General features: G+C 38.0%; 1 protein-coding gene across 2 annotated transcripts in view; it reads right to left on the bottom strand.

The window, feature by feature from the left end:
- Positions 1 to 8,497: 8,497 nt before the first annotated feature.
- LOC124131320 (xylulose kinase-like) overlaps positions 8,498 to 25,425 on the bottom strand; it is a 32,730-nt gene continuing 15,802 nt past the window's right edge. Inside the window, exons 13-20 of one of the 2 annotated variants that reach the window (XM_046494520.2) lie at positions 23,404 to 23,519; positions 21,554 to 21,627; positions 20,164 to 20,260; positions 18,243 to 18,266; positions 14,006 to 14,064; positions 11,950 to 12,037; positions 11,019 to 11,110; positions 8,498 to 10,369 (exon numbers count right to left, since the gene is read on the bottom strand). In XM_046494520.2, the coding sequence (XP_046350476.2) occupies positions 10,304 to 10,369; positions 11,019 to 11,110; positions 11,950 to 12,037; positions 14,006 to 14,064; positions 18,243 to 18,266; positions 20,164 to 20,260; positions 21,554 to 21,627; positions 23,404 to 23,519 (616 nt within the window). In that variant the 3' untranslated portion in view covers positions 8,498 to 10,303. The remainder of the gene's footprint in view (positions 10,370 to 11,018; positions 11,111 to 11,949; positions 12,038 to 14,005; positions 14,065 to 18,242; positions 18,267 to 20,163; positions 20,261 to 21,553; positions 21,628 to 23,403; positions 23,520 to 25,425) is intronic. The other variant, XM_046494521.2, reaches the window with a different exon arrangement.

Raw genomic sequence — 25,425 nt, forward strand, 5'->3', positions numbered from 1 at the left:
TGTCGGCGGGTGAAGGGATGTCCTGTCTGATAGCTGCTGACTTGAGTGGTGGAGTATTTGTTATCGCTCGGACTTTATTTAGTCGCGGTGACCGGTGTTGACTGCGTGGATCTACAGGAATAGTGTATGATAACGGTGTATGATAACGCACAAAGTCCCATGCTGATTTGGAATGACAAGGGGCGGTCGGGTAGCCTAGTGGTTAAAGCGTTCGCTCGTCATGCCGAAGACCCGGGTTCGATTTCCGACATGGGTACAATGTGTGAAACCCATTTCTGGTGTCCCCCGCCGTGATATTGCTGGAGGATTGCTAAAAGCGGCGTAAAACCATACTCACTCACTGGATGACTAAATCAGCTCTTCTACAAGACATATGTAATCTGATCATGCGTAACACTACATACTGACTTAGAAGGACTAAATCACGTGTAAAGGCTTGGAATATAGCTGTTTGTGTTGAAGGAATTGAAAACGAGTACATATTATCTACAAAACATGTAATACCTGAATGTTATTATGATAATAGGCATGTCTCAGAGGCTTGGTTAATTGAAATTATCAAAACAATTTGTATATAAAGAGCAAGATGACCCAGCCGCCCCTGTCTTAGAGTGTATCGGGAAAGGTATTTCTTGTAATGTATAAAGGATATGATAACGTTTCCAAGGGTGAAACAGTATATCAGGATATATTGGCTGTAAAAATGGAATTAGACAGGGTGGGAAATTTGTTTACAAAGATGTTCTCAGTTATCTTCAAAAATATTGAGAGTCAATCATACAGGTTCCTAGCGGGAAACATACAGTGTTTGTTGTTATTGAATGCCGATGAAACAAACTTTTGTTTAGGATTATGTTGACAGACTTGGAACCTAAAGTAAACTTTAGAAAATCAGAATTGTTATATTTGGCTTAATATTTGGAAAAATAGAAACAAATTTATGTTTGATGATAATGTTATAGAAATATGCGATGATTAGACCTATTCAGCAGTAAAGTTTTAATAAAAACCGAAAATGTTGCCAGTTAATAAAAACACTAAGAGAACAGTCTTAGAGAACAGTTTCAACCAAATCTGGAAATGTGTACCGCCGGATTGAGACTTTATAGCATTTGACTGTATGGTTACACGGATTATGACTGAAGCACGCGAGGTATGGAATTTAAAACTAGTTCTGTGGAAAGTGCTCACAAAAGTTTAAAAATTCGCCTAGATTTATGTAAGAACACTCCAAAGTATATGATGTGTTGCGAAAGGGGCAGAATTGTTTTTAATCTTGTACAAAATTTGTATTTGTGTATGATTACAATAAATTAGCTGCTATAGTATAATATTAATCAGTTCTTAAGAGCCACACTAATTACATATATCAATGTGGCTGAATGATATACGCATTCTTGTCTAAAGAGGATCATTATAAGAATGGGGCCTTCAAGAAGCCCCAAGTAAACAGTGGCAACACTATCGTGCAAATACAATTTGCAAACATGGTCCCACAACCAATCACTCTCGTTAAAGATATTACATAGTTGAACCCAACCCTAGTTTGGTTCAGAAAGTTGTGGATCTTTTTATTTTGAGGTACATTTTCTGTAAACCTTTATAACATGTCAGACCAAATGGCCACTCACTTCCTCTGCAGACGGCGTGACGTGGACTTAATTCAACGTTGAATAATGAACCTAAAATATAAACTGTGAAATCTGATCATTACCTGCATCAAAATTCAACACTAACATGTAGACGTCTTACAATTCAGCGCTGAAAACATATCCATAATTAAACGTTACTTATACCTCCTGCACTCATTCTTCTTCGCTACTTGGGGCCGTGACAGCACTTCTGCCAGTGGACCAAGAGGTCCGGAGTTCGATCCCGCCCAGGGGTCTCGGTATCGCGGTGAAGAACAGTTCTACACTACAGCGCAAAAGTCTTTCAGTTTATTTGGCAAGATTTCTGCGGGGACTACGCAGAATGTTTGCAAAAGTTTTGCGTAGCTAAGCGGGGACTACGCAGAATGTTTGCAAAAGTTTTGCGTAGCTACGCAGGGACTAGGCAGAATATTCGTAAAATGTTTGCGTAGCTACCCGGTGACTATGCAGAATGTTTGTAAAACTTTTGCGTAGCTACGCGGGGACTAGGCAGAATGTTCGTAAAATGTTTGCGTAGCTAGGCGGTGACTATGCAGAATGTTTGTAAAATTTCTGCGGAGCTACTGCGGAGTATCTGTGAAACTAATTACCCCATTTATGGGACCAGTAACTTTTATGTCTTTTATAAGACAGGGGATGACTTAAGTAATGTTGGGAATATTTCCGACTACACTTCTCTCTAATTCTGGATATAATCTACATTTTACTGTGGACTAAGAAGAAGATTAGATTACCCAGAAGTTATTAGTCTAATTGACAAATCTGATATAATTGGAATCCAGGAAACAAAAACTGATCAACCTGATGAATTTGATATTGATGGTTAAGAGTTATACCTCCAACATGGAACAGGATTCCAAGGAGCATCTGGCGGTGGTGGCTTAGCAGTAAGAATAAATACATTGATTACATCTCAACTGTTGACTATAAATGTGAGTATGCAATGTGGTTTTGTATGTCCGAAACATTGTTCAACTTTGATCAAGATTTATACTTTGCTGTTATATATCTACCCCCAGAAGGATCTAACTATGCTAAAGATGACATATACTTGAACAGTCTATTTTACACATGCAAGCTAAGAGTGATTACATTTTATTAATGGGAGATTTCAATGCAAGAACCAAAAGCACTTAGAGATTACCGTACTGTTGATAAACATGTAATTGAAAAAACTAAATATAGATATAGATATTGAGGAAATGAAGGATATATATGAACCTGAAAATGTTTTAGAATCTTTGTCTCTTCCACTTACAAGAAGCAATCAAGATGTAGGAAAATTAAATGGCTCAGGGTTTAAGCTGTTAGAACGTTGTAAAAATACAAATTTGTTTATCTGCAAGATAATGAGTGGGTCAACTGACGTGTAAAGACTCTGGTGTAGTTGACTATGTTTTATCTTCATGCAAGTGCCTCCCATGCTTTCAGGAATTTAATATTTCTGAATTCTCCAACCTGTACTCAAATATCCCTGCCCAATTATATTTCCAATGTCTGTGTACAAAGTTGATAATAATGTGAGTACCAACACTTCAAAAGAAACAAAGGCCAAACAAACTACCGCAGATACACATAGTGCTAAACCGAAACGCTATGATAAAGAATAAAGAAAATGCATGTGTTGACGATATCGACACAGAAACTGTAACAAGGCTGACCCAGCTACTGAAATTAGCAACTGAAGGTCACTGTGACCCAGCACGTGCGATCCACGAAGTCACGAATGACGAGGCGCATGTATTTGTTGAGGCGCTGTAGAAGATGATGCTGAAAATGGCGACCCTCATAATGAGGACCATGTGCTGAATGATAGCGTAACATAAAAGAAATATATGAATCGACCAAGAGGCCGAAACGTAATAAGTCACCAGGAACAGATACCTTTAGACAAGTATATGTTGAGTATTTTAATTTAATTTTATCTTGGCTGTCAGGCTCCATATGACCTACATGTAAGGTCAAGGCAACAAATCAGACCCAAAATGAGCATAGACCTATTACATTACTGAGCTGCTTTGGGAAACTTTTCACCACCATACTCAATAACGGTGAATACATTTCTTGTTATTAAGACCGCTCAAGCCGGATTTAGAAAAGATTTGTCCATGATAACATGTTTGTAATGGATATGCTTATAAAGATTTGAAAGATAACAAAAATAAATACACTGTGTGTTCGAATTCACAAAAGCCTTCGATAATGTATAGAAAGTTGGGACAAACTATTAAAATCGGGTATGAAAGGTAAATTTCTACTGTTGCTACAAAATATGTATGCAATTATAAAATCTTGTGTATTAGCAAACGGTGAAATAACAGATACATTCCCATGTTAATCAGGCGTTCGTCAAGGAGACAACTTATCGCCACTTCTGTTTTGTCTGTTTGTTAATGATCTTGAAACATTCTTACTTGACGATGGCTGCGCAAGCGTTACAACTGGTGACTGTCATCATGGAAACTTGTGTCTATGTTTCGTCATTTTGTTGTAGGCCGGCGATACTGTAATCTTTTTGCCGACTCAGCACCTAAACTTCAGGATGCTTTAAACTCATTTCGTAATTACTGTGACATATGGAAATAAGATGTGAATATGAACAAAACAAAAATACTTATCTTTGGGAGCCGTCCATCAAGAAATAGTAACTTATCCTTCCACTATGGAAACACTAAGCTAGAAATTGTGAATGATAATACATATCTGGGTGTTACCTTCAGTAGAAATAGAAATTTTAAGACGTAATAAAAAGTTTGGCATAAATCGCATAAACATGATAAATGCATTAATTTTACCTATTCTAATATATGGTTGGGGAAAATGGGGATATGGACACATGGATGTTATTGAAAAGATTCACATCAAATTTCTTTAGCTGGCGTGTAGCCCTAGAAACTCTACCCCTAACTTCATGGTATATGGAGAGCTAGGTAGAACACCTCTGCCTATTCAAGTTGCTAGACGTGTTATCAATTATTGGCATAAACTTTCTAAACCGGGCACTTCAATTAAGCTATCGCACTTGAAATACAAATTCGCATATCTTCAGCATATCAATAGCAGTTATGATAATGTTTGGATCAAGAATGTTAAAACTATTCTTGATAACTGTGGTTTGCCGTATATATTTACTGACCCAATGAGTGTATCAAGACAGTGGCTAATCACTCGGGTAGAAAATATTCTAAAAAGATCAGTTTTATCAAAATTGGCGCTACGTTTGTATTGTTTGAATTGTACAAAGAAGGATTTTGTCTCTCATCTTGCAGATTTAGACTCAGAATGTGCAGTTTAGAAAAAAATGATTATCATGAACATATATTATTTGTTATTTGCTAATTACTCCATAATCGATGACCATACCTACATGTTAATAATGCAACATACACACATGACAATAGTGAACAATCACAAACCACAAACGCGCAACATAATTAAGTCATTGCGAGTAAATCCCTAGAAAGTCAGGAAGTCGAGCGGTCGATGAGCGGAAGTAAGTTACGGAAAGCCATTTCATTTTCCTCACATCTCAGTGCATTCAGATGGGAATCTCAAGTGTTCGGCTCGACTTGGCCCGGGCCGTCAAATTCAATTAAAACATAAAAGATGTATCATATAATATGTTAAGCTCCACCCAACAATATTTAATATACCGAATTACAACTTTAAAAGACAACAGTAAATCGTATATAACAAGACTTGTTCGTCAAAGTGAAATCTTCTTTAGCTCTACACTCTCAACATTGTCAACTTACACGTCACAGATGCATCATGGAATCTGTTAAAATATAAAAAGACTATTATATTTACCTAAATGCCACTTTATAGTGTCACAGATCGTGGCATTTAAAACCTGCCTTGTATGGATAAAAACATCGAAAACCTCACAGATCTATCACCAAATGTGTTTTCATCTGTAGACTAGTACTATATCTCTATAGATCACGGTTAACCAATCAGTGTTCAAACATGAGTAAAACAAATATTGCCTCCAAGTTTATTTAGCTGTCCTTGCAGACGGTAGCCCAGTCTCTTGTCACGCTCAGTTGCGTTGCGTATCATCCGGGTACTCACGGGGAAAAAACATAACAAAGGCAACAACCAGTCCCGGGGAATTGCTTTAGATCAGTGCCCCTTTAAATACCACTTTATAAAGTCACTATTCGTCGTATTCAAAGCAAACACGTTGCTTAAAGTGAAGCCGTTTTCCTCCACATTCTCAACATGGTAACTGTCAGAAGTTTTTGTTCTGTCCGAAATGACCCGGACTATCAAAATCAACTTAAACGTCACAGATGTATCATCGAATGTGTTTACATTTATAGACTAGTTTTATGTCTACCTAAGCAGTGGGGGCTGGGACGAGTCCAAATTTACTACCCGGGTACCCACACCCCTATTAGCCGACCTTACCCGGGTACCCGCTGTTGGTGTCAAGAGATATGTACAAAATGTCCGACTGGGAATAGTTTGACAGTAGCCCTGGCAGAATGTATTTAGATACACGTATAAACGATGTGGTCATGCATACACTGAAGATGACTGAAGTTTTAGCTTTGTTCAAACATATATAAGTCAGAAGGAACGTGTTCATAGTGATGAAGGAATACGAACATTGGAGACTTAAAATTGTCGTATAACCATGTAGTTATATTGTGAAATTTTGTCATGAAACAATATGTCACGTGACTAACCACGGGTCCGGATAGTCATGTGGGTACCCGGGTCCTACTCAGTACCCACCCGGCCCGAGTACCTGAGTTACCCGTCCCAGCCCTACTAAGCACAAAGTTATAATGTCACTGTTCATTGTATTTAAAGCTAACACGTTGCTCAAAGTGAAGCCGTTTCCTCTAAATTCTCTATCTATCAGAAGTGTTTGGTCTGTGTTCTGTCCGACTTGGCCCAAGATACTTTATGTAATTTAGTCAGTAGACGTTTACAGGCCACACTGTTGTAAAAACCCGTTTATTCCTTGTCCGATAATTAAAGCGTGTTGTGATCACTAAATATGTCTGTTTCCTAAACATGTTTGGAATTGTTTAAAACCAAAACAAGTTTACAATCAAAATGTGTTATTCATGATTGTCAGTTTAGCTAAGACATTTGCCTGAAATATTTTGCTTTGCGATGGTGACAATAGGACAGCATCAGTACAAAGGGCTCGAAAGTTAAAACTTGTCAGGTCAAATAATACCTCTCTATAATCCACGGCTCTTCCAATGCTGATCGTGTTGCATTTATCAAAACAAAAGGAGAAAAATGAAAGTATTTAATATATACTAACCGCAGAGAAACGTCACCATGGATAGAAATATGAGAAACCTGATTCGTCCAAACACTGTAAACATACCTTGAGACATATTAAAAAAATGAAACTTGGCAAAACTGATCATCAAGGTTGAAATTAAAGTGTCAAATGTTCTTAAAGTGATACACAACACTAGTCTCTGAGAAAATGGCATCACATGTCAGTATTTCGTGTGTCCACACTCTGAGGAACGCCTGACGTCATTCAGCCGTCTTTGAATCTCGTCCCACAGGTGCTCAATGGGATTTAAATCGAGACTGAGGGCATGGTTCTGATGCCATTCTGCTGGAGGAAGTCTCTTGTCACGGGCGTTATCATGCTGAAACTCGTGGTTGCGGCGACGTGCCAAATGAGGTATGACGTGTGGTCTGAAGACTTGATCAATGTACAGAACTGCTGTGACACCATTGCCTCTGGAGACCACATTTCAATTTGCACGGAACTCACGTGCATCGGGTTACCATGGCTGTTGCCGTGATGCGTTTGGGCGATCGGTTTTATTGTCATCAAATTTCATTTTTCCGGACAATGTTAGATTTTAGAAACTTTGACAAATATTACCCAGATATTTACATGACAACTTTTCATGCAATGTTACAGTCTAACATTTGGTAACATGTTTAAATTGGCAAAGAAATGTCCGAAACTGTACAACCCAAGGAAGACATGTACAGAATCGATGCCCGTCTCAAATAAAGAAAAAGGTTTGATGACGTAATGAAAATGTTGGCAAACATCAATATCTCAGGAGTACTATTTTTGATAAAGTTGCATTTCATAAAGATGATATTATTCAGAAAACACGAAAAAATCTGAGGAAAATTCGACTTTGAAAAATATATTTAATCCTGTTTATTTGTGGGGTATTTGTTCAGGGAGTATGGTGAACAACGAATATGGTGGACAACAATAAAAGATACAGATGGAGGCAGTTGGGACTGGGACTTGGTCACCGAAATACACTGCATTGAAAAGGTTGAGTGGTCAGCCTCAAGTGACATTGTACTCCGATAGCATGGGACATTGCTCATAATATCAACCCCTGGTTTGTCTGGTCAAGTGAGTCCAGCCCAAACCACATACATGTATATAGATTCTTCATTCCCTTAGGATAAATGGCCTTGACCCATTGGCTACCCTAACTACATTTAACAGTATTCCAGTGATATCACACACTGGCAGTTTCATGTCAGAAAGCCCTCAGTGATATGTACCATTTTTGTGAAACCCACATGCACAAGTATGGTGCTGACAAAACTAGAAACATCAGTTAAACTCTGGGATTCAAACCCATGATCAAAGGTTTCTGACATGCCGCAACTCAGCAATGTGATTTCCTGCACCTTGAGGACTGGTACACGCGTCCTTCGTCCTCCGTCACCTTCTCCATCCTAACAGAATGGAGACATGACACACAAGACAGTTCAGGACGTATTAGTTAGGTATCACCAATGGGCTAACCACAGTGTAACTCTGCTAGTTAATGCTACACACAGTCTTCCATTAGTTTGCTAACTATAACAAACACATCAAAGCTACTGAATATCAGTTTATTCTGTTCATTAGACAATTAGACAATCTTTTGTTTGCATACAGAATCATTCTTGAGACAATTCATAAATACAGGGTTCCTTAAACAACTTTGACATTTGATAAAGAAATTATCTAAAAGACAATGTAAATAAGACAATAACCAAATTGACAACATACCTGATCTGCAAATAAAATAAGGATATGCTGAGGATATTCTTTCTGCCTTTCCTTGTTTGTTTGTTGTTCACAGTCAACTTGCTTGTACATGGCAGGAAACTGATGATGCATATCATTTATCACAATGAAAATTCAGTGATGATACCCAACACTAATGTTATCACAGATATGAGAGCAACTATACTTTCAACATAATTACTCATATGAAATTACACCAAGTCATGGAAACATGACACTAAATATGACTGAACATGAGAGATGGTGTTCGGACAAAACAAAACTAATTTCCTAATACCTCCTTTATGAGGCCTCATATGTTATGTATGTTACTGATACAGGGGACTAGTACACAGAAAACTTGAACAAGAAGAATTTTCCTGTATATTTATGACTTATGACAATTTGATATTCATAAGCTCAAGAGCTTCAATATCTGAAGCTTTGGAAAGATTTGTGATAAATCAACAAAATGCATGTACATTGTATGTTCTCACCCCAGTGTCAACTACCAGGACATTTTTACCCTTTTTTCAGCACTTCACAAAAAACATTTTCTTGAATATTAGTCACTCTTAAAATACTTTACATTGTCAATACTTCATGGATTTGTATGCACTGTGTTCCTCCATCAACAGTGAATACATGGGGTACTATGAATAGTAGCATGTGTTGGGTAGTTTTAGTCACGTTATGAAACCATGCATAACTCACGGAAGTCACATGAGACCTATTCCATGCATGGTCTCTGTAGATGTCAGAATATTGAGATCTGATTGGTTTACATGATCTTAGAAAAATATGATGCATCCCACATGGGAGGAAAATACATTTCTGAGTGGGACAATAAATCCCTCATACCCCGCCATGAAGAAAACAGGCTGCACATGGATTTCTGAGTGGGAGAATAAATCCCTTATACCCTGGTACGAAGAAAAATGCCACACATTGTTTACGAGTCAATTAAAGTCATGTGACACAACAAAAGAAAATCTCAGCTCAATCGAACAGCTGTTTTCTATAAATTTTTAATTTATTTTAATTCACGGTAAATTAAATTTGTTTTATTAGTATATGTGGTTTCATGCATCCCTCTGGTTTTATATGACTCGCCTATGTTTAAAATCACATATTCCCCGAGTGATAATGCTACAATTATACTTTTGTCAGATACTGAAACAATCTGCAGAGTAGGTAGCCACAAGCCAATGGCAAAAGTTGCACAGAAAATATTTCTGATGTAATCAGTGTTCATTGGTTTTCCTCTCCCTGGAACCAGGGTTCATTTGCACAAAGCGATCTTAGCGCTAAGATGATCGTAACTCCCATACTTTAACACAGACTTACGATAGTCTTAGCGCTAAGATCGCTTTGTGCAAGTGGACCCAGGTCTTGTCTTGAATCACTGGTTATAAATGGCATCTAGGCGTTGAATGGAGGTATGCATTCAGTGGTGAGGGAGGAATGCAGTGAATACAAACACGAGAAGCAGAGACGATGAATACTCCTGGCCAGTTCCATAAAGCACCTAGTGTCACAATGGTTTGTTGACCCGACAGACACTTACACCCTGGAACCCATGTCCAAGTCAATGGGGTCAAGAGGTCTATGTGTGTTGGCTGGACTTGCTGACTCAGGAGTTCTTCTGTGCTATCTTCTCTTCTAACACCCTGTAGCGGGCACACAGTGGCTCATATATCTGAAACAACACCAGCAGCTAGTGTAAGAGTGAATATTATCCTACCCTATTTTTTATGTCAGGGATGAAATTCTCTCGTATCAGGATGATTCTCCCTAGTGAATTTGAACCCATACCAGTGTGTTTAATCCTATCAACATATATTTACCCCCACATCCCAATGCAAAACATTCTTGATACAAAGAAAAATAGGACAGTCAAGCTGGCTATTCTGTCATCTGAAGTCAATATAATGCTTTTTTTCCTAAAAAATCAGAAATCGGTGAGGCATTTCTATTTCAGAAAGGACTGAGACTTAACATGATAAATGGAAAATAACTAATATATTTAGAAGGAAGAAGAATCTGTAAACTACTGAAGCCCTTTAGGTCATCTGTATTTTCATGTGAGTTTCTCATTTTCTGTCAACTAAAATTATTGTCAGACTTAAGCACAAGACAATTTTTACATCCCAAGATTGCCAGAACATGGTGCTCTGGGGAAAAAATGTTAGCAGATTTCCCCTTTTGAAAAAGATTTTTGCTGAATTGTATAAAAATGATATATGAAGCGACATTACTGTATTAACCAGGTATTATTAATTGAGAACTATCTCACAGTTTCAGTGAAATCAGTACTGTCTGGATCAACAGGGTGTCACTGTACTTACTTTGTCTGCTCCCGGTGTGGGCGTGGCCACACACACTGGTTCATTCACCCCCTTCACCACCTCCGTGTAGGGCACCCCCGGTCCCAGCCAGCCTGGCAGGAAGAACCACATACATGTACATATAACATGGCCACACACACTGGTTCATTCACCCCCTTCACCACCTCCGTGTAGGGCACCCCCGGTCCCAGCCAGCCTGGCAGGAAGAACCACATACATGTACATATAACATGGCCACACACCACCTCTGTGTAGGGCACCCCAGGTCCCAGCCAGCCTGGCAGGAAGAACCACATACATGTATATATAACATGGCCACACACACAATGGCTCATTCACCCCCTTCATGTAGGGCACCCCCGGTCCCAGCCAGCCTGGCAGGAAGAACCACATACATGTATATTTAACATGCCCAGCTAGTATTCCAGTATTCACAGTTACAAGGGGGTCCATCTTGTCAGCACACATTAACCTAATGCCAGAATGGAGTTTCCCACGCCACCCAACTATCTTAGGAGTAGTGGTCCAAATACACCTGAATACTTCTAATATATATATATATATATATATATATAATGTGTTACATTTCCAGAGATGTTCCATGTTCGCTAATGTTTCTTATATTTCATATGGGGGTGGTCTGGTAGTCACGCCGAAGACCCAGGTTTGATACCCGATATGGGTACAATGTGTGAAGCCCATTTCTGGTGTCCCCCGCGGTGATATTGCGGGAATATTGCTAAAAGCGGCGTAAAACCATACTCACTCACTCACTCACTATATTTCATATGTATCACTGTGTGTATGAATAGTACCATATAATTTTTTATAAAATATTCATGTAATGTTTTTTTCCATCGTCCATGGTAAAATGTTTGAAACTTAAAGGTTTTCAACATATCACTGCAATAGACAAACAAACAAAACTCACTGTGTTTGGCCCTGAACGCACATCCTAGGGCTGCTGAGTTGGCCACGTCCTTGATATAAACTGGGGCATTGAAAACATCAGACAAAACCTGTGAAGAAAACAAACATCCAACAACAAATGAACAGAGTTGTGTGGTAACTTCCTACCCGTCATATTGTTAACATGGTGAACACCTGATCACCTGTAATATACAATGATCACCTGTAATATACAAGGACCACCTGTAATATACAATGATCACTTGTAATATACAAGGACCACCTGTAATATACAATGATCACCTGTAATATACAATGACCACCTGTAATATACAATGATCACCTGGAATATACAATGATCACCTGTAATATACAATGACCACCTGTAATATACAATGACCACCTGTAATATACAATGATCACCTGTAATATACAATGACCACCTGTAATATACAATGATCACCTGTAATATACAATGATCACCTGTAATATACAATGACCACCTGAAATATACAATGATCACCTGTAATATACAATGACCACCTGTAATATACAATGATCACCTGTAATATACAATGATCACCTGTAATATACAATGACCACCTGTAATATACAATGATCACCTGTAACATACAATGATCACATGTAATATACAATGACCACTTGTAATATACAATGAACACCTGTAACATACAATGATCATCTGTAATATACAATGATCACCTGTAATATACCATGATCACCTGTAATATACAATGATCACCTGTAATATACCATGATCACCTGTAATATACAATGATCACCTGTAACATACAATGATCACATGTAATATACAATGACCACTTGTAATATACAATGAACACCTGTAACATACAATGATCATCTGTAATATACAATGATCACCTGTAATATACCATGATCACCTGTAATATACCATGATCACCTGTAATATACCATGACCACCTGTAATATACAATGTTCACCTGTAATATACAATGATCACCTGTAATATCCAATGACCACCTGTAATATACAATGATCACCTGTAACATACAATGATCACCTGTAATATACAATGATCACCTGTAATATACAATGATCACCTGTAATATACAATGATCACCTGTAATATACTATAATCACCTGTAATATACAATGACCACCTGTAATATACAATGTTCACCTGTAATATACATTGTTCACCTGTAATATACAATGATCACCTGTAACATACAATGATCACATGTAATATACAATGATCACCTGTAATATACAATGATCACCTGTAATATACAATGACCACCTGTAATATACAATGATCACCTGTAATATACAATGATCACATGTAATATACAATGACCACCTGTAATATACAATGACCACCTGTAATAAACAATGATCACCTGTAATATACAATGATCACATGTAATATACAATGATCACCTGTAATATACAATGTTCACCTGTGATATACAATGATCACTGATTGATAAATGTTTTAAGCCTCTTTACAATAGCACTTGGTTACCAGGTGTTAGAAATGAAATTACTGACACAAAAATAAACTTTCAACAAGCATATCTTGATAGCAGCCTCTTGATAGTATGATCAGTGTAGTGAACTAAAAACTTGAAATGAAAACTAGTCAAACACCGTTGTGTCAAAGTTGAAGGGACCTACATAAATACTTCAAGTTAAAATTTGACTGAAGGAATACATGGGGATCATGTTTAAACTTCGAGGCAAACGTAGGTTTGACACATCAAAGTTCGGCACAATGGTGTTTGACTATACATGCATCCGTCATTATCCAGGGTATTATGATGATTATAGACCTTATTATATTAGTCGAAGTCATTTGAATGACAAAACTCAGGGATCCAAAAATGTTTCACTCATGTGAGAGAAATTTGATGGGATGTTACTCTGATAATGTCAAGTCAGAGTTACTTCCCTTTAAACATATGTCTACTATTGACAAAAACAAAATTACTTTACAATGTGATGATATTTGTGAAAGATTGGGTTGGTAGATCCTTAAACCAGTTTACAAAGAAATGATGTGATCAAAATGTCACCTGTAGTATTGCTGTGTTCATGGAAGCCCCTCCTGTGGCGATCACACGGGTGTTGGAATCTACAGGAGAAGTCATCAGTGTTACCACTGCCTTAACATGGCACAGGATAATATTTCATGGGACACACAGGCTTTAATATCTTGGATCGAAACTAAGTGAAAGGCAAATTGGGAAATTACTTCAAAATTTTCCTTTATATGTGCTTATTTTCTTATATTCAGCTCGCTGACTTGGTTGATGCATGTCATCAATCCCAATTGCGTGCGTCAATGCTCATGATATCAATCACTGGATTGTCTGGTCCAGACTCGATTATTTTACAGACCGCTGTCATATAGCTGGAATATTGCTGAGTGAGGTGTAAAACAACAAACCAATCTTATATTCAGAGGTATGTTAACCTTGCATTCAATGCATTTAGGTAAAATTAAGTGGTTAACACTTTTTATTTTTATTCACCCCATTATCATTTAATAACAAGGCACATTATTTGCAAAGTAAAAAAATAACTTATAATAATACTGAACTGAATTTCGAAAACTATTAATTCCAATTTGGGAACTTATACCCTGGAGGGTTCAAAATATCATAATGAATCTGCCCAAGTCAAAATGGTTGGCACCTCTGAGTACAGTTTTTTTGTTTGTTTGTTATTTCATGCCGCACTCAGCAATATTCCAGCTATATTACGGTGGTCTGTAAATAATCGCATCTGGACCAGACAATCCAGTGATTTACATCACGAGCATCGATCCACACAATTGGGATATGATGACATGCATCAACCAAGTCAGCGAGCCTGACCACCCAATCCCATTGGTCCTCTCTTACGACAAGCATAGTCGCCTTTTATGGCAAGTATGGGTTGCTGAAGACCTATTGTAACCCCTGAGTGCAGTCCTGGATGTTGTTGGCTGCCCATCTCACATTTTCTGTTTCTCTTGTTGCCCACAAAACAATTTGTACTGGCATCAAACCTTATCCAATTTCAAATCTGCCATCAAAATACCCATAAACGTCATCTTTGCTGCAGTGAAATAACAAGAAATCTTTGAGGTGATGACTGTCTATCTCCCACAGACTACTGCAGTGATACAGCTGTTGCATTGTTCTAACTTTACGAAATGAATGTTTCCTTGACAATAACTGTAGGATTCCTGACACCTTATAACCTTGATACGAAAGCACAAAATGTTCAGCAACAAATCTGCTAAAAAGCTGACAACAAATTTCTATATATGCGAACATCTAAATAGAAGCTCTGGATGGTGATGATAATTATTATTATGAAGACAACACAAACAAATACAATTTGCTAAAACAGTGCCACGGCACTGTAGATCACCTAGATAAAAAGTCAACAGTTTAAAATTTTAAAGACACTTGACTTGCAAATGTTGCAGTTAGAATTGCTATTCAAGATTTTCTTCACAAATACTGAGGTCAAAAGTATTCTCAAATATGAAGCAATAAACTATATTTTCACATTGTTTCTGGATCTGAAAAACTGAATGTGCTGATAAGAACATTTCTGCAATGTTCAGCTCTGAGTCTTATACACCTTCTAAGGAGAATATGCAAATTAAAACGTTTCACACAAAAAAACACAGTAAAATCCCTTTGATTTCAACAAAATATGTCATCACAGGAACCACAGATTTTAGTACCTACAGGCCCCAAGAAAACTCTTCAGGGCCCCATTTAAATAACTCCCACTTACTCTGACAAATAAATCCACACATAAATTTACTGCCGGCCATCAGGACCCATACAAATTTGAAACTACAGCCCGACACAGGTCTACAAGCAGGTGCTTATTTCCAACACTGATTACTGTACAATTTGAGGAGAAATAGTGGCTATAAATAGTTTTTTTACTATGGATTTCCCGAATCAGATTCATACCTGTTTCAGGTTTCATCATTGGTGGGAACAAGGATGGGACGATTTAGCTACATTGGTCCACATTGGACAAGTTGTTTACAGACGGTGACAGTGACGCCGACACTGTAACCAGATGCCGGACAAGCAGGCCATGGCATAAACTCAATTGACTTTCAGTGAGGTGAGTTAAAAATGTAAGCATTCTTTGGCATCATGCAAACACAGCATATGACATAAAGAAGTTAAATATAACTATATAAGTACACACGTCATTGTTGAACAGTAACTGAAGCATGATACACTTAACAATATGACACATTTCTCAATACATGAAAACGTCATTCGTGTCAGGATCATTGGTACTACAACTCTCTGCTCCTCACTTTAATGAAAAAAGTGTTTTCATCTAACCCAATTTGTGATGACAGTTTGTGATGACAGTTTGTGGAGTAATTATAATTGAACTCTTGCCTGGTCAACAGATTGAATACATACAGTTGGCCTGAAAAGTCTGTTTCTACTCCCTATACACGCTGGTAAATGTATTTGTGAGGGATGACACAACAGCAAAATAATTATCAGGTATTTAAATAACAAGCTTCATTTTGTTCTCGTAGAGCAAATACATTTTGACAACAGAATATCATATTCATCTGCAACCTCATTTGAATAATTGTACACAGACATATTTGGAGAAAAGGCTTGCTGGTCGACAGACTCTTCGGACTTTGCTTACATTATATGAATGTATGATATATATTTTTAGAAATGTCACTAACAAACAGCAAGATGGGAAAAGCTTGCAAAGAAACCTTTCGACAAAATTTGAATAAAATCAAGTGTTTATTGAGATAGCTCGCGTTCAAACAGCAAATTGATCAAAACCTTCCCATGACCTTGAAAATAAAGTCAAGGTCACCATTATCAACTGAGGTCTGCGAATACCCATAAGACAGCTTGGCACCAAACAAAAAACAAATCCCAGTAGAGGTTTTGTGGCAAACTCTCCAACAAAGTACATATACCGTATTCGACGTAATAAGCGCCCAGGGCGCTCTCAAAATTAGAAATAGGGGGCTCTTATTAGAATATTATTTTGGTGGTAAAAACAGAGTTGAAAGATAAATTTCGTGGTTTATGCTGACGGCCTGAACTATATACGACAGATATATTTTTCCAGAATTTAATTGCCCATAATTAAGGGTGCATATAACACACGAGTGCGTATAATACACGAATAAATAAGTCTTGTGTACATTGATCAATCGGAAGGGGTGCTAATTGGGATTGTTCACTTGCCAATATATTAGCTAATAATGCCGTGGGCGCTTATTACGTCGAATACGGTATATACAGATGGACAAGCCTTATAAAAAGTCATATTTACGAAACTTTGAAATCACCTTAAAACCCATCAAAATGATAAATCTGATTACACAAAATTATTCAAACAAGCCTCAATTAACCAGTCATGCAATCAAAACATAACCTGGCTGATAGCAACAGCCTCTTGTTCAGTAAGGCCACATGAAACATGGCGAATTTCGAGCAAAAACATGAAAACTCTAAACTCCTTCTGACTTACATAACATTATTATTCATCAGTCAACATGACATTACACCGCCATGTGCACTTCTAAACTGAAGGAGGGGACACACAGACAGAGCTACATTTCATACAAAGTCAGTTCCTGCAACTTGTGAAACCGGTAGTTGCATATCAGTGGCATGTTTTTTGTTTTGTTTGTTGTTTAACACCGCACTCAGCAATATTCCAGCTACATAACGTCGGTCTGTAAGTTATCGAGTCTGGACAAGACAATCCAGTGATTGACATCATGTGCATTGATCCGCGCAATTGGGACACGATGACATGCATCAACCAAGTCAGTGAGCCTGACCACCTGATCCTGTTAGTCGCCTTTTACGACAAGCATAGTCACCTTTTAAGGCAAGCATGGGTTGCTGAAGACCTATTCTATCCCGGATCTTCACAGGTAATCAGTGGTATGTAAGCAAAACATTGCAAATTAGTATATTGATATGTATGGTATCAAGACTCAAATATACGATATGTGACCCCTACACTCTATATACACCACAAGTAATAGGTTCTGTTGAAATCTTTCTTCTTTCAAACTACTGGCCTGAAAGGGCAAAAAACAAAACAAACAAAAACTTCCAACAACAAAATTGGCAAAAACAAGAAAATTCTAAAATGTGGCAATTTGTATTAAAAACAACAACAAATATTTGGGCTTACATTAAAGCAGGTTATTATTGTGTGAGTTGTGCAAGGCTGGTTACAAACTGAAACAGGTCTAGACGTGTCTAGTGTAGCAACATGCTCTACCTGGACCACTTCCAGTATTGATGCCTGACAAAACACAAGCAAATTAATTAATACCCAATTAAAGAATTTCTCTTCTCTATCTGTTAGTGTAACCTGAAAAATTAATTGAATGTTATTGTTCATCTTCCCGAGGCAAGAGAGTTAACCGACTATAAAAGTCCAGTTTCCACCCTTGCCGAACTAGGCTGGAATTCCTGGGCTCGGTCGTAGCGTCACCAGTGGCCTATTTCGAGTTATATCCCCTCAAATCTTCTCCTATGGACCAATTAGATGCCACCTCTCGTATCACTTGCATATGCTCCAAACAAAATGTCGGCACCCAGTCAAGACGATCTGATCAATAATCAGTATCTATATTACGATAAAACGGGTCTTACATCGCAAAGTGCATCAAATCACGTGAGCACCTTGATTAAAAACATGACAAGATTTGGAAAATATCTGTTGACAACGAGTTGGTGGTGCACATGCTTCACAAATCCTGCAATCGACCGAAATCTGCATTACAGTTTACGAACCGGATTTCGATTCCGTTGCAAGATTTTGATTGGACTATGCACAGACTCGTTAGTCCAGCCAAAATGTAACTCCATAATACCAGCCTAGTTCGGCAAGGGTGAAAACTGGACTTTTATAGTCAGTTTACTCTCTTGTCTCGGGAAGATGGTTATTGTTATATATAAAGAACGTTTAAATCAGAGAAAGACCACTCCCTTCATAAGAAAATGACCACTGCTTAAGTATGAGAAAGACCCCAGCATTGGTAAGAGCTTGGCATGCACAGTCCAGTTTGTGGTTCAAGCATTGTTGGGAACTCATCAGAATATATCAACATATTTACAATACATATGGAAAATAGGTAACTCATTGGTGCCAGTCCTGGTGAAATGTTACCAGTTTGGGAGGGTCTGCGGGCTCTATCAATCAGAATAGAAATTGCCCACTTTTTCATTAGTAATATTTTAATATTTCTTAAAGACTGTCGGGACTATTCACCCAGTTTTATTTCTTGTCTTTACTTGAAAATCAATTATGATCATTTTAGAAAATTTCAACAAGTGAAAACGGAGAATTTGAAGCTGTGAGTACTTACAATGAACTAAAAGTATTGCGAAACCTTTTTATTTTTCAAAACATTGGGGGCCCTTGAAACGGAAAATCTCTGATTTGGAATTGTTTTATTGCAGCCCTGGCAAAAACTATATAGATACCGTCTTCAACTTAATAAGCACGCTGCTCTAATAAGCACCCACGGTGATATTTGCTAATATATTGGCTAGTGAACAATCCCAATTAGTACCCCTTCCGATTGATCAATGTACACAAGACTTATTTATTTGTGTATAATACACACTCGTGTGTTACATGCACCCTTAATTATAAGCCTATATTCTGGAAAAATATATCTGTCGTGTATAATACGAACAGACTTTTCTTTTGTATCATTTCAGGCTGTAAGCATAAACCACAAAATTTTCGATCTTTCAACTGTTTTTTTTTCACCAAAATTTTATCTAATAAGAGCCCCCTATTTCTAATTTTGAGAGCGCCCTGGGCGCTTATTATGTCGAATACGGTACTTGTATCAAACAATCAGATCATGCGTACAACGAAGTTGACTGAAGCTTCATCTTTACTCAAACATATACAAGTCAAAGGAATGTGTGCATCGTCAGAAAGAAATGCGACTTGTAGTGTAATCACTGAGATATAGTGAGTTATTATCATAAAACAATACATCACAAAACTAACCACGGATTCGGGTAGTATTGTGAGTACCCAGGTCCTACTCAGGACCCACCTGACCTGTATACCCGAGTTAACCGTCCTAGCCCTAACCTACAGGACGTTGCAGGAAATATGCACCAGAACTACACATTCTCAGTTCAATGTCACCTGTTAAACATTTGGTGGTACTGACCTATTTGAAATCCTAGAGTTTCGGAGTAAACCCTTCGAGCCATGAATTGACCCTCAATCAGTGCCCGCACCTCAACCTCTGGGGGAAACGACGAGACCTACAACACGTACAGACACACATGTAGCACTGGAGTGAATGAGTGAGTATGGTTTTACAGCGCTTTTAGCAATATTCCAGCAATATCACGGCGGGGGACACCAGAAATGGGCTTCACACATTGTACCCATGTTGGGAATCTAACTCAGGTCAGGCATGACGAGCAAACGCTTTATCCACTAGGCTACCCGACCGCCCCCATACCACTAGACAGATGATGCGAGGCTGTCGCTGATTAAAAAGGACAAGGTAGTATAAGGGCTGATATCTGTCCACTGGAAATTACAAATCCTAAAGTTGAAATATTGGTATGAATATTGTCAGACATGTTCAAATGGATGACTACAAGCCTTGTTTCTCTCCTACAGTTTTTTTACTTCTGGCACAGGGTTTTACCTTGATGTACAAAAGTAGGGGCCCAGGGGACCCCCAATAATGTATTTTAAGGATCCTTGTAGGCAATATGAGTGCCCTGTAACATGATAAAAAGGTGTAATGTACTTGGCCTTCAGATAATTACTTTAGAGCCTGGAATGAATCAAGGATCAGGTGGACAGTGGTCATTATTGATGGATGAAAACAGACACCCATAACTGGTCTTGATGCTCTGTAGGTACAACATAATTTTTGTCTGTGTCAATTCTCTACATTTGTGCGGACTGGAGGCACATTTGTGTGTTGTGTAAAACCCTATGACATGATAAGTATATTTGTAATTAATTACTTTTAAAACAATTTCTACAAGTTTTGTTCATTTAATAAATTATGCAGTTCCTAATTATACTGCAAGGTACATCCTCATCAAAGCCTGTCCTTTCCTAAGAATACATCAATTAAACATATCACAGAGATTAATACACAGTCCTTCGATTGTGAGTGAATTTACAAGAAGTAAATATCACTGATTAGACTATGATTTGTTATGAGATTTTCTTCCAAGCCCGCCTCCCTAACAAACATCATTTTACCATCCCAATGTATCTATGGATGAAGAAAATCACTATGCGTATTGCCTTCTTTCCTTACTGACGAAATTCCCCGTATACCTAGTCCTACCAAACATTCATTACTCATGTGTATCCCATCCATTGACAGTTAATAAAATGTCCAAAGACATGAAATAAAACATTTGTTTAAAAAAATATACACAAAAAATAAAAAAAAACTATACTGGATCTTTGCTTACAATATCAATCACTGGATTGTCTGTTCCAGAATCAATTATTTACAGGTCATCACCATATTTTTGAAATATTGCTGAGTGCTGTGTAAAAGAACACACAAACAAACCTACCTCCTTGTCCGTCTTGTCGAACCTGTACACACCCTCCACCACTGGCTGGATCTCGGTGATATCAAAGTATATTCCTGGAACAGACAGTCTAAAATTGTCGTAAACCAAGTACTTCACTCATCAAAGGCAGAGACAGCTGTATTATTGTTGTTGTTGTTCAGGTGTGCCACAAGACACTCATATTTTTAAAAGATGCTTTAGCATGGCAACAAGAAGGATACTCTTGATCCATCTTTGAGTGAGTGAGTATGGTTTTACGCCGCTTTTAGCAATATTCCAGCAATATCACGGCGGGGGACACCAGAAATGGGCCTCACACATTGTACCCATGTCAGGAATCGAACCCGGGTCTTCGGCGTGACGAGCGAACGCTTTAACCACTAGGCTACCCGACCGCCCGATCAATCTTTGAACCATGTGAACGTCATTTCCCCATTTCACTCATCTTCATCTATTATTCATTGGTTACATTCTGGCTGGACTAACACGTCTATGCATAGTCCAATCAAATTTGCTTAACGAACTAGACATCTGTTTCATAAAAACCTGGATTTGGTTGACTGCAGGATTTGCAAAACATGTACCGTCAATTGGGCCTCCACAGACATTTTCCAAATGTTTTCATGTTTTTAATCAAGGTGCTCAAGTGATTTGATGCACCTCGCGATGTAAGACCCATTTTATTACAATATAGATCTTAATTATCAATCAGATTGCCTTGACTGGGTGTCACAATCTTGTTTGAATGCAAGGGATATGAGGGGCGGAACCTGATTGGTCAATAGGAGGGCCATATTGTGTATTGATTATCCAATCAAGTAACTCTGTGTTGAAGTTTGATGTTAGACCCAAAGAATAAATAACTTGTATTCCAACTTCTTGTGTGGCCTTGTTTCATATTATCCTGTTACAGTTTGTCTTTTATCCCAAAAAAGTATGAATTCCCCATGACAATATTATAATTTCTTTAATATTATAATTATGTAGCATATTTCTGACATAGAGATGTAGATTTTCTGATGAAAGTGAGGATTTTTTTCGGTGCCAGTCATCTTGTAAACAATATTTTATTGGTTGCTCAACGACCATCAATGTTCACGTGACTGATATGAATACATAAACAAAGAATTTTGGGTTCAGTATTCAAATGATAAATCAATTAAATAAGGACTATAATCATGATAATCATATTGTATGTGTTTGCTTTTCTTGGCACTTTCATTTTCATTGGGGGGAGCACGGGTGACACAGAGTCGCCTAGGGTGCTGCAATCTGCTGTGCAGAGTTGTGTCCCCTGGGCATGCCAGAAACCTATGATAGGGGGTTTGAATCCCAGTTCACTCACAAGATGTTTCTAGGTTTGGCAGCATCATACTGGTGCTCATGGGTTTCACCAAAGTGGTAAACGTCTGAGACCACTTCAGGCTTTCCTCTCATATTAATCTGACACGCCATGATATAACTGGAATACTGTTCAAAGCGACATTAAACCCAACTCACTCACTCATTTTCCATGGACACTGCAATCACAAGTGAAAACGTTTTAGGCTTCCTTGTTAATATTACTTGCTGCAGAAACAAACACAGGAGGCAAGAAAGAGCATTGCACCAAGAATATGGATTCCACAGCTGGGAGAATAAACACCATTAAATCATACAATAAGTATACACTTGCAATTTAACAAACTTTTAACGATCCTTCTTTTACATATTGCCAAATCTAAATCCTCATTTATGCCCCATGTATTTCTTCAGTGTGCTGTCCACAGTAATAGACTTTCTCTGCTGCGATGAGGAGCCACAAGAGACTGCACATGTCTCCACACAAAATTACACAAAATATTTCATACCTATATTGCCATTATTTCCAATGGGGGATTTCTGTAAAAGCTCCCCAAATTTGTCCCATGATTTGTCAGCAATGTCGTCTCTAACCCTTTCTCTAGTCAAAGAGCCATTTTTGAAACTGAAACAAAACACGCCATCACAGCCATGATAACATACACCATCAAGTTCCATAGTCGGAACTGTTTGCCAGGAATATCTGGTTACACAGGGCTAAATGTTTGACTACACTTTTCACCAGGAATGTGAACATGTAAGCAAAGATTATATCCTACCTAAATATTATCCCGGGGGAAGTTTTACTCTAGAGGATAGTATAGGATAGGATCCAACACACTGGTATGGGTTCAAATTCACTAGGGAGAATAATCCTGACACTAGAGAATTTCATCCCCGGGTTCAAAAATAGGTTAGGATAATATTCACTCTTACAAATACACCAATGAAATTCACCAACATTTACAATTATGAATAAGGTGTCAGCTATAACTTTAACTTCACAGCATGGTAAGCTATAACGGGCATTATTTTTCACGTACACCACAGTCAGCAATGTGATAGCTATATCATAGGGTTGGCGTATTAGCACATTAATCATATTGCAATAGATCGCAATACGGAGAGCTGTATTTCGATACATCTTGCTATGTGTACTGGGCACAAATTATATATATTTGTACTGTTCAAATGGTACATCTTCATTCAATAATCCAGATTTCAGATTGTGACATGGGTGGTATGGATAAACAAGACTACCTATTACATCATCAGTATGGAATGTTAATGTCAACAGCGTGAAGTGTGTGCTGTTTACATGGTTTAGATAGGAACCCAGTCCATCCAAATGCCTCAAGATTGTACATATAATATAAATAATTATATATTAATTTTTCTGTGACTGTATCGGCAAATACTAACACACAAGGGTAGTATTGCGATACGTGTATTGCTGACGGACGTATTGCAATATACCAGTTATATCGCACACCCTTGCTGAATTACAGTGACCTTTCTTTTGAAAAGCAAAGAGTATTGGAGATTTATTCTATCTTGTTTCTTGGTACATACCGGTAAGTTGTTTATTGCAGCACTCAGCAATATTCCAGCTATATGACAACGGTCTGTAAATAACTGAGCCTAGTCCATGAGCATCGATCTACACAATTGGGATACTAAAACATGCATCAACAAAGTCAGCGAGCTTGATCACCCCATCATGTTAGTCTCCTCTTACAACAAGCATGGGTTTCTGAAGATCAATTCCAACCCGTGTCTCTCTCAACCCCTTCCCCCACCCACCGACCCACCCCAACAAGAGGTATCTGACCCTCCTAATATTACTTATTACCTCAAAGATGGCAACCCAAAATTAAGGCAAATAGAAACATCTGGGATGATAAGGGTATAAAGTTGGCAAGTTTCAGAACAAATTGTATTCACCACTAGCACAATTGCTCTGAATGGAAACACAAATGAGAAAACCTTCTGAAAGAAATTTGTTTTTCTATGTAAGATTTTTCTAGCCTTATCATGTGACCTGTCAACATACTACATATGGTGAAGGCAACAATAATTTGATGTAGAAATCTTCATTTAGAATTCAAAATTACTGGCAATATTTAACTTGACCATACTGGCAAAAATTGGTGCAAAATATTGGTATGGATTTGACATATTATTAACAGCATTTGTTTTATTAGTCAGCTTTTACTACAGGCGTGAGGCTCTGGGGACCTTTCTACCTCAGAATCACCACGGTCGCCACAGAGGTGCCTGACAACGGTATTGAAGAGGGGCAACTTTTTGTTTGTAGTGTAACGCTGAACTCAGCCATAATCTCTATGATGGCAGCCTGCAAACAATGGAGTCTGGAACAGACATGCCAGTGATTGATATTATGTGCAACGATCTACATCATTGAGGTACAATGACATGCATCAACCAAGTCAGCGACCACCTGATCCCATTAGTCTCGTCTTACGACAAGCATGGGTTGCTGAAGGCAGTTTCTACCCCGGAGCTTTACG

The sequence above is a fragment of the Haliotis rufescens genome, unplaced genomic scaffold (assembly GCF_023055435.1).
Source record: "Haliotis rufescens isolate VD_foot unplaced genomic scaffold, xgHalRufe1.0.p SCAF_1, whole genome shotgun sequence".
NCBI lineage: Eukaryota > Metazoa > Mollusca > Gastropoda > Lepetellida > Haliotidae > Haliotis > Haliotis rufescens.